The sequence below is a fragment of the Apis mellifera genome, linkage group LG2 (assembly GCF_003254395.2).
Source record: "Apis mellifera strain DH4 linkage group LG2, Amel_HAv3.1, whole genome shotgun sequence".
Classification (NCBI taxonomy): Eukaryota; Metazoa; Arthropoda; class Insecta; order Hymenoptera; family Apidae; genus Apis; species Apis mellifera.
This window is the reverse complement of record NC_037639.1, coordinates 2840983-2862942: the sequence shown is the minus strand read 5'-3', so window position 1 is coordinate 2862942 and position 21960 is coordinate 2840983. Positions and strand designations below refer to the sequence as shown.

The window sequence follows — 21960 nt, the reverse complement described above, 5'->3', positions numbered from 1 at the left end:
ATAGTGGCAAAAATTTTAATTACAACATATACAGTTATGATTGGATGTTTTTATTCGTTTTATGAAGTATTAACTACATTTATTACATAGATAAATGATTTCATGTTTGTTTATGAATGTGGGATAACTTTAGCATTATAAAAAAGAAAGTAACATTTATTTACAAGAATCAAAAGACTCTCCTTTGTGCTTCTTGGCCATTTGAGAGTCACCTTGATTCTCTGTTTTTAACATTAACCTGGAAATCCGTTTCGATTTTAAGTAGGACATTGTTTCGCTTGATGATCTAAAATGAAAATTAATACTATTAAATAAATTTAAAAATCATAAATATAAATTATTATATATTATTAATTATTATTGTGTTATAATAATTATAATTATTAATATTATATATTATTTATATAATTATTATATAATTATATTATATATTCTGCAATGGAATCGAAAAATTTGGAAAACATTAAAAAATCAAAAAATTATTTTAAGAAAAAAAAACTTATATAAATTATAATGTTAAATAATATCAAAAACAAACATCTTCGTTTTAATTATACTATACTATATTAAGAATTTTAAAGATAAAATATTAATATGACATTAATAAAATAATGATATTAATGAGAATTGTTTATTATTTTCGTAAGTTTAAAAAATAATTCAAAAATGAAATTTTATGAAAAAATCAATTCAATTCAATAAAATATATTTGTTAATATCTATCAATATACAATATCTACAAAATATATTAAAAAATTGAATATTTAATGTTATGTATTTAATCTTAAATAATGTTTTTCTATAAATTTATTAATAAATATTTGAGAATCAAATTTGGAATTAATTTATAATTTATAAATAATTTTAGTTTAGAATAAATTATTAAATATAATATCGATTTTATTGCAGAATAATTAAAATATTTAGCTTTCTTTAAAATTATAAAATTACCTCGAATGAGGAGCTTTAGTCTCAGTCAGCATTTCTGTCGAATTACTCTCAGACGAACTAGAACTTGTACATGGAGAGCACGGAATGATCTGGTATGTAGTTCTATTAACTACTTCAGTACTTGGTTCAGCATTTTCCGTTTGATTTGGTATATTATTACTAGTACGATTTTCTCCATCTAAAGTAGGCTTTTTTTTATCTTCAACATCAGTTTTTACAGATTTCGTATCAACATGATTTTCAGCCTTAATTTTTAGTTTACCATCTTGAGTAGGAAAGTTTACAGCAGGTATTGTTATATTTTTGTCTCCTTTTTTTGCATTCATCAATTTAATTAATAATTTTGATAATTCTTCCCTTTTTCTTGTTACTACTATTTCCTCAAACCAATTTTTCAATGTTTTTATTGGCAAAGTATAATCTTTAATGGGATTCTAAAATAAAAATTTATTATAGATTATATATTCAATAATTTGTTTATTTTGTTTAGTAATTTTACCAATAATATTAAAATAAAATTTAATTTGTTAAGTAAATAAGATATTTGAATTATTATCCTATTATACACAATTATATTTTAAAATATTCATTAATCTAATAAAAAGTTTATTTGAAATATTTTATTTGAATAATAGATAGTTCGAGAGATAATTATATATAAATATGAATTCAAAAAATAAATTTACCTTAAAGAAGCTCTCTACATATTGTAATACATATAATCCGCAATCAGTGAAATTTGATTGCTGAGGAACTTTTAACGATGCTCCTTTAATAGTATCTTTTGAAAATACTTTTTCACATCCCATTTTTGCTACATACTCACAACTTAAATAATCTCTTAATGTAGCTACTACACGTGCTCTACTTGCTCCCGCAAGAGAATCAAATATTAATATGCAGGGTCTATAAAAAAATAAATAAATAAATAAATAAATCATATCATAAATAAAATCATTTATTTTGAACATAATTCTTTTTAAAACTCTTTTTAAAAATACTTACATTTTTACAGTATCTTTTTCCTGTGATACATTTTGTTCCGTTTTCGGAGATAAATTTTTATTTTCTGTTGTTTCTAATTCATCCTATATTAAAAATCATTCATAATGTATTCGTATTACTAACTTTATCACAATTTAATTTATATATTTCTAATATATTCGTAAAATTTTAAAGATCGATTTTAAAGACCAAAAATTAATGATAACCAAAAAATTATATGATCATAATATAATCTAATACAAAAATATCGGTTGAATTTTTTTTATTAAATTATAAGTCATTTAAATTTACATAAGATAAAAAAATGGAATCATTTTAACATATTTCTGTTTTCTTTCATCTAAACTTATTTATTACGTTATTAATTTCAACAATATTTTTTTTATCGATCTTTATATATTTTATATTTTTTTCTTTAAAATTGATATTTGAAAAGTATTCCATAAATATACTCATATATTCAATATCTGTAAAAAAATATATTTGCTTACATCATCTTCGCTATCCATTTCCATTTCTTCGTCATCGCCTTCAGCTTCATCTCTTTCTGAACCATCATCACCTTGATCTATAGTTACAGTAGTCGTCACTGGTTTAAGAGTTGTACTTCCAATAGTAACAGTTTGAAGTTTTACTTCTTTTAATTTTTTACTTTTTTGTACAGTTTTACGAATATCATTTTCATCAGATCGTTTACTTTGTGCAAAAACTTTACCCACTAATCCAGGAAAACAAATAATAGCCAAAAACCAATGAGCACTGTAACATTTTTATACATAGAATTGTTATATAATATTTTAATTTAAAGAAAAACAGAAAAAAAAAATGTGCAGTAGATAAACTTACTGTTCATTTATAGGAATTATAATAAAATCTTTTTCAAATATATTGACATTTTTCGTCCACTTCTGAACTCTTGCATGTCTCTTAGCAGCAGGTGTAAGAGGCACATTGCTTTCAACTGCTTGAGTGTGTGGACTTGTCAATCGCTTATAAAAATACGAACTAAATACATGAGTTCTCTGTTGATCAGATTCTGATAGAACTTCCAATGTCAAATATTTTAGATAGAAGTCTATAATTACATCATTTAAAAATTGATCCTCTCCAAGACATAAATAATCCTCAGTATTAATAGCTATACCACCTTTGGCAGGTGGTGGTGGATATACAGTTATTCTATAAATAACAAATATAATATTATACTTTATGATTTATATGAAAATAGAAATAAAATATTTTTAATAAAATATTTATATAGAAAATACTAAGAAATTTTGTAAAATATTAAAGAGGTATCTATTTAACAATTCTTAAACAAAATATTCTGAAAATTATGCAAAAGATAGTAGATCCATTGCAAATGAACTATATATTATATATTATATATACTATATAATATAATACTATATATTAAATATACTGTAAGCATAAATAGTATTTTTATCCTATATATACTAATATTTTGTGTGTGTGTGTGTGTGTGTGTGTGTAAATATACAAGTATAATTAATAATTTTTATTTCATAATTAATTTTATTACTTACGTTTGTATACCACCATTAATATTCAAATTAGTTGCTGTTCCCATTTGAAGTTCTCTTCTTGACAAACTTTGCATTTGTAAACTCTAGAAAAAATTTATTATAATTGTTATATTTTAAATTTTTCATAAATACAATAAAACCTTCAGTATTAAAATTAAATAACATTATATTATGTTATAAATAACGTTATATTTTTTAAATATTCTGTAATTTGAACATCCACTTTTATATCGATATAATGTTTTAATATTATGTAATAATATATTTTTTTTATTAAAATAATGAAACATATGTACATATGTATATTTATTTTTTCTATAAAATGAAATCTATTTAAAATGATTAAAAATATGAAATTAATATGTATGTATAATATATTTTATTTTATCAACAAAAAAAAATATTAAAAAAAGTAACTAATTTAAAAAAATATGATATAATTAAAAAATTTGAACATAGAAAATATAAAAACAAATTCAATAAAAATATATTATAAAATATAATTAACATAATATAACATAAAAAAAAAAGAAAATTTTATTTATGGCAAATAGTAAATATATTTTTAATGATCAAAATTTCTGATAGCATAATTTTATGTAAATAAAACTTATTTTTTCATAAAAAAATAAAAAAATATCCAAATTTTAAAACTAATTATCCAAATTAATAAATATTCTACTATAATTTTTATTTAAAATTTTTTAAATAACCTTATATATTTAAGACTACATAAATAATACATACATCTTTCGGTGATGCTCGTATAAGAATATCATTTGCTTCTTTTGCATTTAATTCTTCTAATAAGTTTCTTCGCGTAAACAATGTTTTTAATACAACTTTTGATTCTTCTGATAATTTTTCTGGCAGTAAAGTTATTCGTTTATGTGTATGATCTATAAAATATTCATATTTTTATTTCATTTATAATATAAATTAAATATGCTTAAAAAAATTGATACCTTTTCCAGCAGGATCATAATATGGTCCTTTTGGATCCTGCATTCCTAATAATTCACGAATCATAGCTCCAGTATTAATAGATGTATAAAAGAAAAGGACTGGCATTGATTTACCAAAATGAATTAGTACTTTTACTATATCTCGAACCTTAACATCTAATGTTACAAAGGTTTTTTCTGCAATATATGTAAATAATTGTATAGAATAAATATTTATCAAAATAATTATAATAAAAATAATATGCTATTTTATATTATTATAAATATTATATAGTAATTTGTAAAATAAATACCATCTTCCAATAAAGGTACACCAAATCTTACTCCATTTTGCGAGATTAAGACTCTATCCCGAGGAATATATTTATAAGAACCTATCCTTACCGTTCTGCACAATAAAGAAGTATGTGGAGATTGCATAGTATTATCTGAAAAATAATTTATCTTTATTTATTTTTTTTTTAATATATAATCAATTATTAATTTATCATTCAATGTTTAATAAATAGAAATATATCAATATATATATATATATATATATATATATATATATATATATATACACACACACACATACACACACACACATTATGAAGAAATCATATATTTAAATATTTAAATATATGATTCAGAAATTCAGAAATTACCTTTAATATCTTCACTCTCCATAGTATAATCAGGATTTGTATCAGAAACAGAATTATTCGTAATTATTGGTTCTTTCTCAAGAATAGTATCCATTTCATCACTATAATTATTACTCATATCATTTGAAAATATATTGTTACTAGAATCCGATCTTTTTTTGCCTTCTTCTTCTTCATCAGATGATATTGTCAAACATTCTAAATAAGAAGTATTTTATATTTCATAAGACAATTTATTTAAAAATTTCTATTGTATAATTTTTAAATTACAGCCATGAAAATTATTCAGTTCAAAGGAAAAATATGATAATAGAAATATTTTACTACATATCTTTAGAATATAAATTAAAAATAAAATCAATAATTTATAAAGTATATACAATTAAAAAATTAAAAAATACAATTAAAAAAATCTAAATTAGATCCAATTTATAATTCAAAAGAATAATATACCAAAATTTTGAAAATTGAACAAATTAGAAATTAGGAATACAAATTTATTAATTGTTTATTTTTAGATTTTGTTGTTAAAAAATTTTTTAAATAATTTGATAAAGACTAATTATAATAAAAAATAAATATATATAATTATAATTTTATTTAATATATATATTATAATTTTTATATATAATATATGTTATCTATGAATTGTATTATTAACAAAAAAATTATTATAATTTAAATATTAAATTTATATTTTTAATAATTGAAAATAAATAAATGTTATTATTCCACACTTAAAATATCACACAATTATAATTACTATTTATGATATTGTTGAATTCTTTATATAATTTTTTATATCAATTACATAATTATATTAGAAATATTATCTGAATAACATCTCAAATAACAAGTGAAGAAAAAAAGTTAGAATATAAATCCAGAGCATCACTGCTTAAACATTTATTTTTATATATTTTTCACATTAAAAATCTTCTAATGTGTCAGACAAACAGAGGATAAATACATATCATTAATTTTGCGTTTTTTTTTTCATTAGTTTAAATATTAAACAAAATACCATTTAAAAAAATACTGATGACTTTAAGAAAAATAATTTTTCCATTATCATATTTTTCTTTAGAAAACTGATTAGAATTTTGTTACATTATATTTAAAAATATCCTTTGATATGTCTCCTATTCTATATATCTATTATTTAAATTTACACAAAATGGATTTATACTTTAAAATAAAATAATAAAATATTTCTTTTTTTTTTCCTTTTTTTTTTTTTTACCTGGCTCTTTATGAATAGGCCTTGATCTTGAAACACCTCTTCCTCTTCCTCTACCACGTTTATACACAGATCCATCTCGCTCCAACTTTTCTAATTTTGCTGATGAATTACGTTCATTATTTTTTTTATAAAAAGTCTGAAAAAAATTAAATAATTTAATCATTCAATTTAAAAATTTATATAATGATCATATTTTAATAATATATATTAAAAATATATATATATTAGTATATATTAAAACTTTCTTTAAGTTTATACAAAAATGATATAATAATGTTAAATAGTTTAAAAAATTTTTTTTTAAATTTTCATTTATTTTATAATAATATTAGTAAAATAGTCTTATATAATTTCATAATTCTTACATCAACAGATATCATTGTTTCTTTCTTTTCTTGCATACCCATTGTCATTGGTATGGATTTTACATCTTTTGGTAATTTCCTTTTACATCTTAGGCATCGATTAAAATCAATAGAACTAATGCCACAATGAGAACAAACAGCCAACATTCCTTCTATATATATAGGTTCCTGTAAGATAATTAAAAATAATAAGAATATATTAAAAATAATATGAATATAAAAAATACATTTTATTTATATTTTTTATATTATATTTTTTTTATTATACATAAATAGAAATCATTTATAAAATCATTCCTATACTATAAAAAAGGTAATTATAATATTACTAAAATTGAAAAAAATATATAAATCATTTAATGTGTGCACTATATAGTCATTTTAATATTTTATTTCGTTCCTTTAATTTTGATCACAAAATTTTAATATCTACAAGAAATATTTCTAATTAAATAATATTTTTGTATTAAGAATAATTCTATAAAAATTTTAAAAGTTATTTTAAAATTTTAAAGAATTATATAAAAATTAAAATTTTAATATAATCTAACGAAAATTTATAAGAATTTTTATTAATAAAGCAATGAAAATTTATATTTAATTATAAATTTATATTTCATGCAAAAAAATTTTTTTAATAGAAATGGAAAAATTATATATCTAATTCAATATTACAAAAAAATCATATTAACATTTTATCATACATAATATTATATAAATGGCTCACGAAAATATTCAAAAGCTTGCTATATAAAATAATAAAAATATATATATTAGATGCAAATATTATCATAATATTTGAAAATATTATTATAATTATTATAAAATACAAATATTGAAATTATATGCATTTTATTTTTTCTTTTTTTTTTTTTTTAATTATCTTTTTCTATTTTATTTTCAATTATCATCTTGAGAAGATGAAATAAATCCTTAAAATTTCAATGTTTTTTCTTCCTTTTTTTAGATACTTTTTTTATTGTTTAAAATCAAAAAAAAACCTTAAATATATAAAATGTTCAAATTTTAATACTTTATAACATTATATTCTAAAAAATATTTTGAGATAAGATTCAAAACATTTATTGATATTTTGAAAATAGATTCTTTTAAATATTTTAATATTTTATTTAATATTTTTCATTGAAAAAAATATAAAACTCATGTATAAGTCATTATGTACATAAATTTTCATTAAAATTAAAATTTTCGGGTTAAATAATAATAATAAATAATTAATGAATTTTCCAGTAAAATATTTGAATATTTTGTTGAACTATTGTATATATTTATTAATATAGTAACATTGTAAATAAATTAATACATTAGATTAAAGTTTTACATATAATTATAAATTACATATAAAATTTATTATAATATTTTATTTTTCCTGATTTTAAATGCAACTTTAAATAAAATTTACTTCTAATAAAATTAAGTTAAGTTTTAAAATATTAAAGTTTTTATTAAAGAATACATTTTAGAAGAATATATTTTAAAAAATATGTGTATCAATAAATATATCAATTTTTTACTAATTATAGTATTAATTTAATATTTGATAATATTATTTATATTTAATAATATAATTTATATTTAATAACTTAATTTTATTATTATTAAGTAATAAATTCAATTTTTTTCATTATTTAATGAAATTAAAATATTTATTTCATTATTATATATATTTCATTTTTTATACATATATTTTTACATAAGTACTTTTGAAACAATTATATAATTTAAATTCGAAAATTATCTTTTCAAAATTTTCATATCACTTTTTTTTAAATTAAATATTTTTATTTTAACACAAATTTTATTTAAAAAATTTATTTATTTAAAATATATAATAATAATATTACATAATAAAATTTTATTATTATTATTAGTATTATTTTTTCATTTTTATTTATTATTTTATTCAATTTAATTATTATTGCAAATTTAAAAATTTTTTCAAGAAACATTTATTAATTCTAACATTAATCATACATCTTTAAAAAAAATTAGAAATCAAAATTAAAAGTATGATTATATAAATTTTTAACAATAAATTTTTAATAGCAATATATTATAAAATTATAGTCAATAAACCAAAAAAATATATTTATATTTGAGATTTTTTAAAAATAAAATTAAATAAATTTTAAATTAAAATTTTCATTATTTATATAAAAATAAATAAATTTTTTATTTAAATTAAAATATTATTATGTTATGTTAGTAAAATATTACCAAATGATAAAAAAAGCTATTTTATATTTTCAAATATAGAATCTTAGATAGAAGTGCATTTTGTGTATTATATAATAGTGAATATAATATTTTACTTTTTTCAATATTATATAGTAATAAATTCAAATTAAATATTAAATAAATATTTTTAATATTCATTATAATATTTATTATATAAATAATTATATATTTTAATCAAAATTTCACTAATATATTTTATATGATATATTTGTTTGTAATAATTCTGATATATTTTTTAAAAACTTTATGTCATATAAATGAATTTCATAATTTTTATAAATTTTATAAATTTTAAAATTTCGCATAAATATTTTATAAAGATTATATATTGAATATATAAATTTATTCTTGAAAAATATATAAATATATTCTTAAAAAATAATTTTTTTAAATTCTTGATTTTCCACTTTATTACATAAATAATTTGTTAGTTTTATTATCAATATATATTATTAATAACTTCACATATTGATATTTTTTTTATAATAACATATTTAAAATACTCTTATATTTTATAGAATATAGAAAAGTAATATATTAATATATTATTTAATATATATGTTATATTATAATAATATATATGTTAATATTGAAGAATATTTTATGAATATTGATTCTAGAAACAAAAACAAAAGTTGATATAGAAAGATCGATTTAGACTTATTTATTTAAATTATAATCAAAATTCACATTAGATGAAATGAGATGACAATGTAAAGATATTAATGTAAAAATATAATACAGATATATTTTTCTTTTACTTTGTCTAATTCAAACATAAATTGTTTATAACGTAATAAATAAATCTTGATTAAAATTTTTATATAACAACTTTTATATTTGTTTTGGTTTCTAAAATCATTTTTCAAAAGATATTTTACAAATATGTTAACATCCTAAATAAAGTTATAAATTTTAAAACATTATTAAATATATATATATAAAATTAAAAAAAATGATAATAAAAATGATAATAAATTAAATAAATTTTCATTAAAATCATGTTATAAATGTTATTGTATAAATCAATATGATAAAAAATTAAAACTCACCTCATTTTGTTGTACAGGATTACTATTCTCATCAGGTGAACTGAAATATATTATATAAATATAATATATAAATTAATATCATTTATATGATATTAAAATTTTTTATAGATTTTAAATATCTAATTAATGTATTGAAAAGCTCACCTATGAGAATTGTCTAAACTATTATTTGTATTATCTTGAGAACCATCATTTTCATCCATATCAAGTGATACAACTGCACCAGGTCCAGCTTCTACAATATAATTTATACCCAAAGTAGGATCAAAAATTAATGAAACACTTGTTTTTCCACGAAGTACGATTTTTGCCTAAAAGTACAAATAATTTTTTTATTAATATATTAACTTTTGATTAAAGATTTTTATAAAATTTATTATTATAATTATCGAAATACCTGTTCCAATAAATCTTGAACTGTACAATCTTCATGAGGTATATCAAATGTAATTAATCTCTGTTCGCCATTAGAAAGTTTAACTAACATTTTTGCAGTATTTCCTTGTATTTGATGTTGAACTTTAGTATTTGTTGGATTATGAATAATTTTTTCAAGAAAGGCAACACTTTCAGATAAATTATTTTCTGAATCAGTTTGTGAAGAAAAGCTTTGTTGATTTGTTGGACCTTTTTCACAAATTGTTGAAGATTCCAACGGTTCAACATTCATAGCATTATGAATATTTTCAGATGGAGATGAAAGTGATGATTGTTCAAATTGAGATTTTTGTGTTGTTGTTTGTTTTTGAAATTGTAACTGTAATGAAGATGACATTTGTTTTTGTTGTATTGAATTTGTAGTTGTTTGCTGTCGTGTAGGATTATTTAATGAAGTTTGCATTGAATGTGAAGGAATATTTGATAATCGTTGCATATTATTTCCTTGCAATCTTTTATCATTTTGTATTTGTCTTTGATTTTGCATTTGTTTTAATCTTGTTTGTTCCATTTTAGGCTGTTGCATTTTTAAGGAATTTTTTGGCAAAGTAGAAGCTTGAGGTCTAGTATGAACTGTACTCAAAGGAGAATGTATCTGTGTAGAAATTTGTGTCACATTCTGTCCAGTAGGACTAATTGTTTTATTACAAAATGAAGGTGCAGATACTCTGATATTAGACGCATTAGCGTTTGATATTTGAGTTCCAATATTATTTGTTACATTCACCCTATCAATGGTTGAGATTCCTGTTTGTACACTGTTTGATACTGGTCGATTTCTGTTTTGGTATGATCTAAGTGGTTTCCTTTTTACAAGCTCACTATTCTGTGATGATAATTCACAAGATCCATGTAATAGACTCTAAAATTATATATAACTAATATTGCACTTAATAATTTGCAAGATAAAATTATTTTGGCTTTTTATACTTACTTGTGAAGAAGTATTATTTTGATTTTCATTTAAATTGGCAGTTTGAGTTTTTTCTGATATCAATGCACCCTGTTTTGAAACTGCATTTACACTAATACTATTTTCTTGCATTTTTATCCATTGTATCTGTTGTCCATCGTTATTACAACCTATAAATGTTTTAGAACCTAAATAAAAAAATGATGTTTTCATAAATTGCTTTTTACTTATTGTATAATTTTTTTTATTTTATAATATATTTTTAATAGTAATTATAATTATATTTTTTTTAATATAATTTAATATAATTAATATATAATTTTAATATATTAATATATAATTAATATAATTAATATATAATTTAATATAATTTAATATAATTTAATATAATTAATTTAATATAATTTAATATAATAATTTTATTCTTTATTGTATTTATTTTAAAAAAATGTTATATAATTGCACTAAATTTACCTTTATTATCCACAATGTTTACAATATTTCCTCCTATAGTATTATCATTCACTGTTGTAGTTTTTAATACACTTTGAGGTGAAGTTAATTCATTTGTATTTGTTTTGATTATAAATACATTTTGTCTGAAAATAATAATATATCATTTAATGAAAAAATTTGAAATAACAAATATTTTAACAAAACAAAACAAAAAAACAATGCAAACTACTTTTTTTGATTCATTAATATACATTTATAAATCAATTAAATATTCCCATTATATACAATTTTTAGTCATTTAAATAAATTGAAAATATATTTTATCAATACCTAATACAAAAATTTTCTATGAAAATTTGTTTTCATTTATAAAATTATATATATCAATTATATATGTTCAATTTAATTTATGTTTATAAGTGAAAAGCACGAGGAAAAAAAAGGGTGCATTGGTACATCTCTAATTCCATTGCATAGAATATAACTGAAAGAGATATTCATTTTATATCTTTAAATTATTATTTAAATTACAAATAAAATATTAATAAAAGTTGCACCATAAAATTTTAATCTAAGTGCTTTTATATAAATTGTAAATAAAGTACAATTTACATTTGTTATAATTTATATAAATTGTATAAATTGTATAAATTTTTATATGTATAAATTTTTTAAAATTTTAATTTAAAAATATTATTTTATAAATAATTAATTACAAAAAAAAAAATAAAAATAAAAGATAGATATAAAATTGTTAAAATAATTATAATTAAAAAAAAAAAAATAATATAGAAAATTTAATATACTATATATAAATATATATAAATATATATATTCTCAAAACATTATAATATTATGTTATAATTAAAAATATATATTATTAATAAATTTTCTATTTAAGTCATAATGATATATATATATTTGATTTATCAAAGATATTTGATTTATTAGTGTATATTATATTTCACATTTAAAAGTAGTTCATTTTTTATAAACTATTTATTCTATTATATTATAATAATATATTTATTTATATTATACAATAATAAATGAATAATTTTATAATTATAGTAAGTTATTTATATATTTGATTTTCATTCAATGAATGAATAATTACATTTATATTTATGACTTATTTTATAAAATGAATAATGAAACTTACATAATATGTATGGATTTCAAATATTTCACATAAATTTACTATGATTTAAATCACCCAAATATAATGTTTTATTATTAAATAAAAATTTAATAATTAAAAATTTATTAATTATAAAAGACTTCTTTGAGGCACACATGTACAATATATTAAAATAATATATTTCAAATTTCTATAGAAAATTTTCACTATAGAAAATAAATAACGCATTATTATCCTTAAAAATATTATTAATAAAAACAGGTTTTAAATTCTTTATATATTTTATTTCTATATATATATAATTAGAAGACTACCTTAAGAAGTTTTTATTAATCTGTTATATTTCTATAATACATATTAAAGCAAATATAATCATTTATTATAATTATATTCTTAAACATCTTAAACAAAATTTTAATTGTATTCTGTATATATAAAACACATTATATACATGAAATTATATAGATCTGTCTATAAAATTAAAATATTTAAATACTATATAATCACATATAACACACTATAAAATATATTTCTACAATGCAAAAACAGTAAAAAAATATTTTTTATACTCTAATAACATGCCAAATAATTGGTATTTAGTTTTCATGATCAGCATCATATACCAATATCCCTTTATTTTCCTCGAATAACTAATATTTTTTATATTTTTTATGTATATCAATATATATCAATATAAGATAAAAAAGCAAAAAGATACCACATTGCTACTTCAATATTTGAATAATTAAAATACATGCGCACAAATTACCCTTGATCCAATTGTGTTGTAGAAATTTGACTCCCTAAATTAATTTGCTGTGAAAATATTGCTTGCCCAGTGTTTTGTGGTGCAGTAGTATAAGTCAAAAATTGTTGAGAACCATTACCACCATTATTTATGTCTTCAACAACTAATTGTACACTTTGCCCCTCTACAGAGCAAATTCTCTGTACTTCTTCAAGTGTTAATGTACCACTGGCATTGGTCACAAAATTATAATATTGTGCCATAGTATTCAAGACTTAAATGCTTGCAAATATGATCTTTCGTCAATTTATTTAGATAAAATCGATCAATGTCAGTACTACACTGAATTACACCAGTCCATCAATATCATATCTGTAGAACGATGAATTAGTATCTGCACAATAAAACCTATTAAAAGTAATTTAAAGTTACTTATGTTTTTTCTAATATATACTTATATAAATTATTATTATTTAGAAAAAGAGAAGACAAAAGTATATGCAAAAATTTTTTTAAGTTAAAATATATTGAACTTCTCTCTCTCTCTCTTTTTCTCTCTTTCTCTCTTTTTATTAAAATAGTTCAAATTAACATTGCTTAATATTTTTTCATAACTATATTAAAATATATCATATTTAATTTTAATTAAATATTTTTCTTAAATCTAAAACAAAAAAACAAAAATATATGAAAATATTAAATATTTCAATAATAAAAGATTATATATATTAAATGATTTATAATTAAAGATTAATGATATATTAATTAAAGATAAAAAAATCACAAAACATGATTTTTTCCTAAATTAAATAGTAAAAATTTTTTTGTATTAAATTATATTTTATATTTACTATATACAATTTTAATTTTTTAATTATATTTCATGTATATTATGAAAAATATTTCAAGTGAATATATTTTAAAACAAGATATATCTTATTAAATTACAAAATATAACATTAATAAATACAAAAAGCATAAAAATATTTCATTTTATTTATAAATGGACATAAAGTAAAAAGTTAAACTTCTTAAGTAGTCTCCTACAAATAATTTTTTTAAAAATTGCATAAAACCACCCCGTATCATGTTATAATTAGAAATTAAATCTAAATATGAATTTCTGTTTTTATGCAAAATGAAAATATTTAAAAATTATTGTACAATATGTGCTTCAAAGATTTATAATTTAGACAAAAATTTATTAATAAATAATTTTATAAAAACTACAGAATTAATAATAATAATAATAATAATAATTTTTTTGTGAATTTTAAACAAAAGCATTTCTTTAATTTATACCTAACATGCAAAATTTTAAACAAGAGAATTTTTATAATTTAAAAATTATTAAAATAATATATTAAAAAATTCATTAAAATAATAAATTACACATTTAACTGTATTAATATTATTTTCAAAAAATTTAATGTTATATATTTTTTTATTTTTATTTCATATTGTGAGATACGTTCCATTATTAAATATGTAATACGTATTCACATATAAATAACATAAATAGCAATAGCTAATTGAAAATATAATAAATTATTAAAAATTTTCAAATATTCAAGATATTTATAATCAATTCATATAATATAAAAAAAATATATTATTAGAACATATATTATTAAAATGCAAATTCATTATATATTTAATAAATATAATAAATTTGATATTGAATAACTATAGAATAATTGAATTTTTTTAATATTTTAACTTATAATATTAATATTTTATTTATATTATTTTTTTTTTAATTTCTCTCAATAAAAATATTTATTATTTTTAAAAATATAATATTTTATATTTAATAATATAAATAATTGAAATATTATATTAATAACAAAAAAAGATAAGATTTCTTTAAAATTATAATTTTATCTTGGTATTAAAAGTTATTTTTATTTAATATATTTTAATAATCTATAGAATATATAATTATATATTCTTAATAATAAACATCTTAATTATAAAAATTATAAAAAATAAAGATAAAAGAAAAAAATGATTAGTAAAATATATTATAATAAAAATGTATATTTAATAATATTTTATTATTTGTTTGTAAATAATAATTACATTAACTTTTATTTAAGTTTAAGTAATAAAATAATATATAAATTTACATATTTTATAATTATAACAAATTATAAATTTAATTTAAATATAAAGAATATTTTAAATATAAAGATATAAGGAAATCTTTCTAATAATTTGTTGAGATTTTGTAACACATGTGATATAAATTGATAAATAAAGTGCAATACTTATTGTAATATGATATGTGAATAAATTTGAACATATGATGATTATTTATTTTACAGTTTGCGATATTATTACTGTTTTAGCATTTATAAATATATAAAATGAGAAATTAAAACAACTTGAATATGAACAATATTTAAATTTCAGAGAATCATAACCTAGAAAATGAAGAAAGAAATCGATCTGAATTTTATATATCCATTAAAGAATTAAAATTACAAATAAAAATAAAAACACATGCATTAGCGATGTGAATATTATAATATATTATAAAATATATATGTAATTTAACTTTGAAACGTGCAAGATATATGATAGCAAAATTGTTTAAGAATTTTATCATAACCTTATTTCAAAATTTGAACTATCTTAAACAAAAATTATAATGAAATAATAATACAAACATTTACATTTTGCTAAACTATAAAGCAATTTTATTGTCAATTTCATATGAAAAACATGCGGAATTACCGACTTGAATATGAACCGACGTCTAGTGCACACGTTATAAATTTTTTATTAAATTGACAACTATGATACTTACAGTCGTTTGTGTAAGAAGAAGTAAATACACAATTCCAAATTTAGCAGTAACAAATATTCCTTATATTGTAATCTAGTTATTTCGTTATACTTCGCGTAAGTAAATAACACGTCCAATTCGCCATTTTACGTTACCGTTTACGTGAAAGAATCGCAAAGCAACCGATAGACCGCAAAAGATTACGCCACTGCGTCACTGAAGTAGAATTTCCGGCTCCGGTTTTCTAAGACACTAATGGCGCGAAATTTGATATATCATGACAATTACAGTTTTTATACAATAATAATATAATATATATTTGTGTTTATTATTTATGATATAGACATTTTATTGTTAGAATCTTACTCAATTCATACATATGAATAGTGTTAATAATGAACATAGCTGAGGTTCTTGTAATAAAAATAGCTTAAATTTTTTTAAATAAATTCATACTAGTATAATTTAATATTAAACTTTAACATTTTTATATAAAATATTAAGATATATTATAAATATATTAATTTTCTATTTATATGAGAGAAAATTAAAAAATAAAATTTATAAATCTATATAAAAATTAATATATCTACAATGTGTATTATAAAATTTAAATATATATATAGTTAGAAATTTAATAAATAATAAAATTATAATTTATTATAATTATTATAAATATATATATGTTTACAATTTAATCATATATATAAAATTTAAAGACATACAATAATAAATTTATGTGTGAATTATATATTTTTATTGAATTAAAATTCTAATAAATTATTTACAATTATTCTATTTATTTTACAGTACTTGTTATTTTTATAAATATTTAATTCATTTAAAAATATGATTGCAAATAAAATCAGAATATATTAAAATATACTCTATATTAAATTTGAAAAATTAAACCAGTCATATATTATATTAGATTTGAATAAACGCGCCATAAATTTCATAAACTATTATGAACGAAGGTTGCAATATGAATTGCATTTTTATATTATTTGCATTATCTTATATTATTTATTTTATCTTTTCTGTTTTTGTATATTTTTTTCGTATACATTAAATTTAATAATTTTTCTTAATTTTAATTTATTGTTATATGAATTGTGAATCTAAAATTTGGAAAAAGAAAATAATAATAAAAAAAAGACGATATTTGAAACGTCATTAAATTTATTAAAAATATTTCAGAAAATCACCAGGAAGAAAATTCAAAGGAAATATATAAAAGAAATATACAAGATAGCAAAAATAATCTAAAATTTGAAAAAAATCCAAAAAAATCACAAAACGCATATAGTAGATGTTAAATGCATATAATGCATACATGTGAAAGAGTAAAATTTGAACGAACAGGAAAAACAAAAATGAACAAAAAAATTTATTAGTCAATAATAATTAAAAACAGATACAATAATTATATAATTATAACATAATGCTATATTTATTAAATATATATGATATATACTTATTAAATCGAAAAAATAAATATTTTTGATTAAAAGAGAAAAGGAATATAAGAATTTAATAAAAATATTAACAATATATGAAATTTGGCAGGATTTAAAGGAAAAAAAAATCCATTTTATCCAATATTTATAAATCTTTAAAATTATAATATAATATAATAAACTATACTAAAAATTGGCTGGTTTTTTATTCAGTAAATGTAATTCTTTTGATATTTTTTTGAATGCATTAATTTTTTCCCCAATTAAAAAATTTTAAAAAATCTAATATTTATTACATTTCAATATTTACTAAGTATAAGGAATTATAGAATAATTTATAATAAAATAAAAAATTAATTATATTTTATATTGATTTTGATTGAATTAAAGATATAGATGATAGAAAATTTTGTACAGAAGATATAGAAATTTCTCTAAATTAACTTAATTAGAAGAATAAAAAGCAAAATTTTTTAATTCATCCATAATGAAATACTTACCATTATTAAATATAATAAAGGAAATTATTTATTTAAAAAAAACTTTCTGAACATACAAAACAAAACAAATATAAAAAAAATATTAAAAGTTAAAAAAGTTCTGATAATTTATTATAATAATTATTTAATTTAATTTAGCAAAAATAATTTATATTATAATTAAAACTAACATATTGATATAAAATATTATTTTTGAAGAATAATAATTGGAATGAAAAGATATATTAAATAAAATTATTAGATATAGAATAAATAAAAAGAAGTGAAAAGAGATTGAAAAATTAATATTTTTAACTGATTGTTTAATGTTTAAAAATATTATTTGTTTCAAACTTTTTATATTGTATTGTATTGTATTGTATTGTATTGAGTATTGTATTTGAATAAGTATTTTAAATTTTATAGACTACTATGAAGATTAACACGAATTATTTGTGAAACCATACATTTTTGTCTGTTTTGTATTCGTATGTTCATTCCGCATACATTAATTTATTCTGTATTTTCATTTTAATTTATTGTGAATATATTAATTACAAGTTAAACTGCTAAATTCTATCAAATATCTTCCCTATATTTTATAGTTGTCCTATGCTCACTATTATTAATATTATCACGCAATATAGGAATTATTCTTTGTCCACTTCGTTGTAATGTGTAAAAACTAAATGGAAAAAAATTTTCTATTGTAGATGTTGTTCCTTTTTTACTATCAAAAAGAGGAAGCTGATTTCGAGTATTATTTTCAATTATAGTATAACAATATGCTAATTGATATATTCTAGTAATTTCTGCAAAATTATGCATAATTTCAGGATGGCAAGCTTTTAATGGATTTAATTTACATGTTATAATTTTTGCTAAATCTAATTCTTGTAAATATAACATATCTGAAAAGAAATAAATAATATATTTATAAAAAGTATAAATATTTATAAAAAATATATCGAAAAGATATATATCATTTAATATAAATTGTTTACTTACACTTTCTTGAATCAGGATAATCATTATGTCTTTTAGTAATTATAAGAAATAATGCCTGGCAAATAGAATAAAATACATTGTGTTCTTTATTTTCGTCTTCCATATAATTTGAATGATCTTGCATATTGATATAATTATGTATCCATTTGGATATTTTAAATTGCACTGCTTTTACTAATCTAATGAAAATAAAAAATATATAAAATATATGAACATTTATATTGTTATATTATTATATATTATAAATTTCATATCATTAAAAATATACCCAGTTGTAATAAATGTTGCTGTAACCACTAAACTAGCAATGTAAGCTATAGATGATTGTCGTATAATTGAAGGTTCATTAGGATTAGATGCTTTTCGCCATAACCAATCTATAAAAGCCTCCATAACAGCTGCTTTAAAACTACAAATATAGAACATAATATACTGTACGTATTGACTTGCATGAGTAGGTAATATTACTGTTTCGAATATTCGTAACACGTCAAAATAGAGACTTTTTAAACATTCTATTTGCAAAACTTTATTAATAAAACAAGAGTTATGCATGTATTTCAGAATCAGTTCCATGCATACATCCAATTTATGAGCTATTGGATGTATTTTTTCTGTTTCTGTTATATTATTTTCTTCAATATTGTTCTCAGTATCAAGTGTACTGTCACACTCACTACTATCATCCATCAAGTCTTCTTCTTCATTATCTAACTCTAAACGTGGTATGTTTACATCTAATACCATCAATCTATTATAAATAGAAATAATTCATCATAAACTGTTTTTATTCTAAATTGATAAAATTTAAAGATAATAATTTACCTATTAATAATTAGAGATAGAATATCAGATCGTAATTGTGGTGCATATTCTATTATTTGAATTAATGCATATACATAAACTTCATGTGTATGAGTTTCATGAATAATATATGGGAATCTTGCTCTAAGAGATTGTAGTAGAACTTTACTAGACCTAAAACAGATTTCATATAAATAATTATTATTTGAAGTTTATTTACTTTTCACATATATGAAACATATTATTTCATATATTATTATATATGTTTATTTGTCAACAAATCCTTACATTGGTACAACTTCTAAAATTTTTTGAAGAATATCGTGTATATGATTCAACCTTTGAATGTCTTCTTCTCTACATTCTCCATTTTTCCATTCAATATTATCATTTTCATCTATATAAAATAAAATTTTTAATTAAAAATAAATTTATTAAAATTTTTTTGTATAATTATATTTCTATAATTATTTTAAAATATACCTGGTTTAAATTGTTCAACTAAATTGTCTATTACATTTTTTGCATAATGAATTTGCATACAAATTAAATCTTCAATAAATGCTTTATAAGCAGATGTCATATCTGAAGAACGATTTGTCCATTTTATTTGTAAAAGCGTTTCTACAAATACTTTATGAATAGGACTAAGTAATGATATACATTGTCTTACATTTGATAAAAATTCTATTAAATCTGTATCCTAAAATATAAATAAAAAATAATAGAAACAAATCAGAAATATTAAAATATTTTAAACTAAATAAAATTAATATAATAATAACTATTCTATTTAAATAACAATTATAATAACATATACCTTTATATTTGAATCTCGTAAAGTACATATTAAGTCTTCATAATCTTTCGTTCCATTACCAATTTCAAAATTGTAAATAATACTTTTAAGATTTTTTGGAAGTTTGAAATATACTCTATTAGATTGTCTAATAAGTTGTGATCTTATTCCAGGAGTTTTTAAAATTGATGAAACACTACTAACTCTTGAAGATACAACTGACATCTGTTAAAAAAATAATATTATATATCTATTACTTGAAATAATTTTTTTTAAAACTTTATTTTAATACAATAAAATTATGTATATTTGTATTTACTATTAAAATAATTAAAATACATTTTGTAATGTATCTAATATTTATTAATTCTGTCAAGCACACGTGTGCAAAAAGATAAATAAAGAGGTTATGATATAAACTAATAAACTTTTAAATAATTACTTACCTTTAAAATTATATTTATAACTTTTTAATACGATAATATTTTTAATAATTGTTATTTATATATTTATTTACATTTTGAATTTATATTACTGATTAAATAGCTCTTAATATCTCTATATATACTTTCTTACATGTGGCCGGACAACCGCTATTGAACATGTATAGTTTTATAATATAGGTTCTACATTATCGATTTATACTATAGATGAATCGATAAATTTAAAATTTCTGAAATATTTTAATTTTTAGTATTGTTAAAAATGTAATAAAAAAACTAATAAAAAAAACATTTTAAGTAAAATATAAGATTATTTTTAAATATATGAAAATATGAAAATAAAAATTTAAAAATTTATTTCAAAATTATATATCACAAAATTTTTGAAATTTTTGAAATATAAATATAAATATTATGAAATTCTTTCTTAAATCTATATTTTTAAA

General features: G+C 18.1%; 2 protein-coding genes across 5 annotated transcripts; both read right to left on the bottom strand.

Annotated features, from left to right (window-relative positions):
* Window positions 1-29: 29 nt before the first annotated feature.
* On the bottom strand, window positions 30-16729 carry LOC726735. 4 transcript variants are annotated; one of them, XM_026446456.1, is made up of 20 exons: window positions 16543-16729; window positions 13752-14138; window positions 11860-11984; window positions 11407-11573; window positions 10432-11334; window positions 10179-10345; window positions 10035-10074; window positions 6724-6891; window positions 6359-6494; window positions 5116-5313; window positions 4762-4896; window positions 4469-4645; window positions 4251-4402; window positions 3504-3586; window positions 2803-3135; window positions 2448-2715; window positions 1957-2039; window positions 1638-1857; window positions 952-1385; window positions 30-286 (listed from the first exon to the last, which is right to left on the bottom strand). In XM_026446456.1, the coding sequence occupies exons 2-20, from the start codon at window positions 13991-13993 to the stop codon at window positions 157-159; spliced, it is 4161 nt and encodes a 1386-aa protein (XP_026302241.1). In that variant the 5' UTR covers window positions 13994-14138; window positions 16543-16729; the 3' UTR covers window positions 30-156. The 4 variants fall into 4 exon arrangements, with proteins under 4 accessions (XP_026302241.1, XP_026302242.1, XP_026302243.1 ...); XM_026446457.1 differs by having other exon boundaries at window positions 11407-11555; XM_026446458.1 differs by lacking the exon at window positions 13752-14138.
* A 2243-nt stretch (window positions 16730-18972) lies between these two features.
* Window positions 18973-21686, bottom strand: LOC726812 (RNA polymerase I-specific transcription initiation factor RRN3). Its single transcript, XM_001122533.5, has 8 exons — window positions 21518-21686; window positions 21093-21296; window positions 20756-20975; window positions 20561-20669; window positions 20294-20446; window positions 19737-20219; window positions 19469-19647; window positions 18973-19371 (listed from the first exon to the last, which is right to left on the bottom strand). The coding sequence occupies exons 2-8, from the start codon at window positions 21294-21296 to the stop codon at window positions 19040-19042; spliced, it is 1680 nt and encodes a 559-aa protein (XP_001122533.3). The 5' UTR covers window positions 21518-21686; the 3' UTR covers window positions 18973-19039.
* Between the last annotated feature and the right edge of the window lie 274 nt (window positions 21687-21960).

Bases quoted from the DNA above. Each gene is read 5' to 3' on its own strand.
- LOC726735 (XM_026446456.1), bottom strand. From the start codon at position 13,993: ATGGCACAATATTATAATTTTGTGACCAATGCCAGTGGTACATTAACA. The intron at 6,495-6,723 runs GTAAGAATTATG...AATTTTTTTCAG, and splicing joins AAACAATGATATCTGTTGAT to ACTTTTTATAAAAAAAATAA. The intron at 287-951 runs GTAATTTTATAA...TTTTCATTTTAG, and splicing joins ACTAAAGCTCCTCATTCGAG to ATCATCAAGCGAAACAATGT.
- LOC726812 (XM_001122533.5), bottom strand. From the start codon at position 21,296: ATGTCAGTTGTATCTTCAAGAGTTAGTAGTGTTTCATCAATTTTAAAA. The intron at 20,976-21,092 runs GTATATGTTATT...TTTATATTTTAG, and splicing joins TACGAGATTCAAATATAAAG to GATACAGATTTAATAGAATT. The intron at 20,670-20,755 runs GTATATTTTAAA...TATTTTATATAG, and splicing joins AGTTGAACAATTTAAACCAG to ATGAAAATGATAATATTGAA.